At 42.6% G+C, this 5,105-nt stretch overlaps 1 protein-coding gene across 1 annotated transcript; it reads left to right on the top strand.

The window, feature by feature from the left end:
• LOC107626845 (uncharacterized mitochondrial protein AtMg00860-like) lies at positions 2,716–3,123 on the top strand. The gene has a single exon (XM_016329738.1). The coding sequence runs from the start codon at positions 2,716–2,718 to the stop codon at positions 3,121–3,123; it is 408 nt and encodes a 135-aa protein (XP_016185224.1).

Here is a 5,105-nt window from a genome sequence, read left to right as displayed (position 1 = left end):
TGTCATATTTATTTTTTATAAGAATTTTTAAACTTTAAAATATTTAAAATATACAAAACTATTTATAATTAAATATAATAAATTTAAAATATCTTATAATTTTGTTAATAATTAAAAAATTATTTATATATATAATTATGTATTAACAGGTCCAGGCAGGCCTGACAGGCCAATAAGGCTAATTAGTGAGCCTAGGCCTGACCTATTAACATAATAAGGCTTTTATAAGAGCTTGAGCCTGTGCCTATTTTATAACAGGCCAGGCCAGGCCAAACTCAAGCCAAGCTACAGGCCCCTGGCAGGCTGCCTGGCCTTTCTTCACCCCTAGCTTCACTGCATACTCTGTTTTTTTTATCATGCCACTAGGATATCTCTGATGATATAATCGCATGATTGTCTGTGAGCATATATTTTAGAAATGTTAGCACTTAAATTGGATATCTTAAGATTGATCACCTTAATGTTGATCGTTTGGTGTTAACAGGACCTCAATGTCTGCAAACAGGCGTAGCCCCCGTCAAGCGAGTCCAAGTTCTGAGCCGGCATTTGACCCGGCCGCCTTGCTAGAATCTATGACTGCAATGGTTGCAGCTGTGCGCGATTCTGTCGCTGCAACTAATAGAGCAGTGGAGAGAATGGAACGACAGCAGGAGAATGGTAATGGGAATGGCCACGGCAGTGGAAACAGATTAGAAAACAGTGTACCTGAAGGGGAAAGGCCAATGACTTTAGCATCTTTTCTTAAAGTTAATCCACCCACTTTCTCTGGAACCACCAACCCGACTGGGGCAGACGATTGGTTACGTGCTATGGAGCGGGTTCTGCAGGTGCAACTTGTCCCTGAAGGACAACAAGTGGAGTTTGCCACTTACATGCTAAAAGAGGATGCACAATATTGGTGGCAGGGAGTGAGCTAATTGTTAGGACACGGAGGCACTGAGATCACTTGGGCTGAATTTCGTACTGAGTTCTATAAGAAGTATTTCCCTCCGTCCGCCCATACCGCCAAGGAGTTGGAATTGCTACAATTAAGGCAGGGAAGCATGACGGTGGCTGAGTACACATGGAAGTTTGAGGACTTGTGTCGATTTTCTAAGGTATGTCAGGGAAATCTTGTGAAATATGAAGAGTGGAAGTGCATCAAGTATGAAGGAGGTCTTAGGGAGGAACTGATGGCTTCTGTGGGACTGATGGAGATTAGGAACTTTGCAGAGCTGGTAAAAAGAGTCAGTTGGCTGAGGAATGCGCCAAGAAGTTGGCAGTGGCCCAAGCTAATCGTCGGGATTTTTCCTCTAGGAATTTCAATAGAAACCTGGCACCACAAGGAAGGAACTTTAAAAGAAATGGTCAGCCACAGCACTAAGATCCACCCAGCGAAAACTCTAACTCTTGATTCCACCTGGGAAACCATAATCAGAGACAAGACTTGGGGAGGCAGCCACAGTGAGCTCAGGCAAGTCTGACTTGTGCTAAGTGTGGGAAGGACCATGGAAGCAGGCCATGCCAGCTTGGAGCGGGTGTTTGTTATAATTGTGGCAGGCCAGGGCACATAGCGAAAGATTGTCGCGTTAAGCGAAATGGACCAGTTCCCCCTCGACCTCAACAACAGTGTTTGCAATGGCCGCTGATGATGCTTCTGTGTCAAGTTCCCTCATCCAAGGTGAGTGCTCTGTAAACGGCAAGACCCTAATTGTACTGTATGATTCAGGCGCATCTCATTCTTTTATATCCATAGAATGTGCACGCATGCTAGGACTAGGAACCTCTCAACTTGAATATGATCTAATTGTCCACACACCCACCACACAAAATGCTGTGACCAACTTGGTTTGTAGATGTGTGACCTTCATCATTAAAGAGAAATCATTTACACATAACCTGATTTGTTTGCTTTTGCGTGGTATGGATATCATCCTAGGACTATATTGGTTGTCTGTGTATCATGTCCTTTTTGATTGCTTTAAGAAAACCGCTTTAATTTCGTCTGTTAGTATGTCTGTTACTTCCCATAGTTACTATCTAAACTCAGTAATAGTGAACCTTAGTGGGAGAGAGAGTAGAGGTTTTGTTCTCTTAGCGGCTAGCTCGACTGAAAATGAACAATAGAGCAAATTTCGATAGTAAAGGAGTTTCCTGAGGTTTTTCCAGACGATATTCCCGAGTTTGCTCCACAATGCGAGATAGAGTTTACCATTGAACTGGCACCGGGAGTGGGACCGATCTCGATTGCACCTTATAGAATGTCACCTCTATAACTCAAAGAATTGAAGTCACAACTAGAAGAATTAATGGAGAATAAATTTATCCGACCCAGTGCATCGCCATGGGAGCACCAGTACTACTAGTAAAGAAGGATGGTAGTATGAGGTTATGCGTTGACTATCGACAACTGAATAAGATCACTATCAAGAATAAGTACCCTCTTCCAAGAATCGATGATTTGATGGACCAGTTGCGAGGAGTTTCGGTTTTTCCAAGATTGATTTTAAGGTCGGGATACCATCAGATCCAAGTCAGAGAATCAGATACACAAAAGACTGCTTTCAGAATCAGATATGGTCACTATGAGTATACCGTTATATCTTTTGGACTGACAAATGCCCCTACCATATTCATGGACTACATGAACAGAATCTTTCACCCGTGCTTGGACAAGTTTGTAGTGATATTTTGATTTACTCAAGGACAGAGGAAGAGCACGAGGAACGCCTAAGAATGGTGTTACAAATTCTGAAGGAAAAGAGATTGTATGCCAAACTCTCTAAGTGTGAGTTTTGGGTGAAAGAAGTTAAGTTTCAGGGACATGTAGTATCAAATGGAGGTATAGGAGTGGATCCTGCTAAGACAGAAGCAGCTTTAGAGTGGGAGCAACCTAAGACAGTCATCGAGATTCGAAGTTTCCTCAGGCTAGCTGGATATTATCAAAAGTTCATCAAAAGATTTTCACAATTGGCTTTACCACTAACTCAACTCACTAGGAAGGAGGTACCTTTTGTTTGGACGGATGAGTGTGAAGAAAGCTTCAAGACCCTCAAGGAAAGGTTGACGACAGCACCGGTGTTAATTCTGCCAGATCCCGAAGGACCATTTGAGGTTTTCTGCGATGCTTCCTTAAAGGCTTAGGGTGTGTGTTGATGCAAAAGAGGAATGTGGTAGCCTATGCGTCAAGACAACTCAAACCTCATGAGTGAAACTATCCAACTCACGACCTAGAATTGGCAGCTGTAGTATTCGCTCTCAAGATCTGGAGGCACCTCTTGTATGGAGTCAAGTTCGAGGTTTTCTCCGACCATCCACAAGAGCTTGAAGTACATTTTTTACCAAAAGGAACTCAACATGAGGCAAAGCAGATGGATGAAATTCTTAAAGGACTACGACTTTAAACTAAACTATCATCCCGGGAAGGCAAATGTGGACGCAGACGCCCTTAGCAGGAAGAATGCAAGTCTCTCCTGGATGAAAATTAAAGAAGAAGAATTAAGGACAACCTTTGAAGGACTTAAGCTGGGCTAAAAGAGACTTCACGGGGAACGTGTTTGGCACAGATGCAGTTAACTCATGACTTTAAGACGGCGATCCGACGAGTGCAAGCTCAAGAGTCAGAGATGACCAGGCTTTTGTCATGTGTCGACAAGGACCAACAGAAAGAAGTAAGACGGGATGCAGAAGGGATATGGCGATTCAAGGGTAAAATATGTGTGCCGGAATCCGATAATCTGCGACAGGAAATATTAAGGGAGGCACATCATGGAAGATTTTCAATCCACCCAGGTATTATTAAGATGTACTAGGATTTGAGCCAGATGTTCTAGTATCCCAGAATGAAGAGAGACATAGCTACCTTTGTTTCGAAGTGTCTCACATGTCAAAAGGTTAAGATTGAGCACCAGAAGCTGTTAGGAACTCTTCAGCCTCTAGAAGTGCCACAGTGAAAATGAGAGGTGATTACCATGGACTTTGTTTCAGGACTGCTAAGGACCACATCCGAAAATGATTCCATCTGGGTAATTGTGGATAAACTGACCAAGTCTGCTCACTTTTTACCAATTCGAATGGACTATTCAATGGAAAGGCTCGCACAACTTTATGTTCGGGAAATAGTCAGGTTGCACGGGGTACCAACCAGTATTGTGTTAGATAGGGACCCGAGATTCACTTCACGATTTTGGAGAGCTTTTCAGAAAGCATTCGAAACGCGTCTGCACATGAGTACAACTTATCATCCTCAGATGGATGGCCAGTCGGAAAGGACTATTCAAACACTGGAAGATATGTTACGAGCATGTGTCCTAGACCAAAAAGGAAGTTGGGAAAGATACCTGTCGCTTGTAGAATTTGCCTACAACAACAGTTTCCATGCAAGTATTGGGATGGCACCATACGAAGCACTCTACGATCGCAAATGCCAATCACCACTATGCTGGTATGAAGGGAAAGAATCCAGTATGATGAGACCAGAGTTAGTTCAGGAGACAACCAAGCAAATCAAGAGAATTTGTGAGAGAATTCTGACGGCTCAGAGCCGACAGAAGAGCTATGCTGATAGGAGAAGGAAACCTTTAGAGTTTACTGAGGGTGATCATGTTTTTCTTAAAGTAACACCAACCACCGGAGTGGGTCGTAGTCTCAAGACCAAGAAACTAAGCCCTAGGTTCATAGGTCCTTTTCAGATTCTAAAAAGAGTAGGATCAGTAGCCTACCAAATAGCTCTTCTCCCTTATTTATCCAATCTTCATGATGTATTCCACATTTTCCAGCTTAGAAAATATAATCCTGATGAAAGTCATGTCCTAGAACCTAAAACAGTACAGTTACGGGATGACTTGACATTTCGAGTACTACCCGTGCAAATAGTCGACCGGAGTATCAAACAGCTGAGAGGCAAGGAGGTTTCGTTAGTAAAAGTTGCTTGGGGACGAGATGGCATGGAAGAACACACCTGGGAGCTAGAGAGCACAATGAAGACAGATTACCCACAGTTATCAGGTGACTAAATTTTGAGGGCAAAATTTTCTTTAAGGAGGGTAGAATTTAAGAACCAGATTTTTAGTAAATAGACTTTTCTGGCTAGAAAAAAAAACAAAAAATAAAAAGAAAAAGAGAGT

Source organism: Arachis ipaensis, chromosome B02 (genome assembly GCF_000816755.2).
Source record: "Arachis ipaensis cultivar K30076 chromosome B02, Araip1.1, whole genome shotgun sequence".
Lineage (NCBI taxonomy): Eukaryota > Viridiplantae > Streptophyta > Magnoliopsida > Fabales > Fabaceae > Arachis > Arachis ipaensis.
This window is presented reverse-complemented; position numbering and strand designations above follow the sequence as displayed.

Bases quoted from the DNA above. Each gene is read 5' to 3' on its own strand.
- LOC107626845 (XM_016329738.1), top strand. From the start codon at position 2,716: ATGGTGTTACAAATTCTGAAGGAAAAGAGATTGTATGCCAAACTCTCT.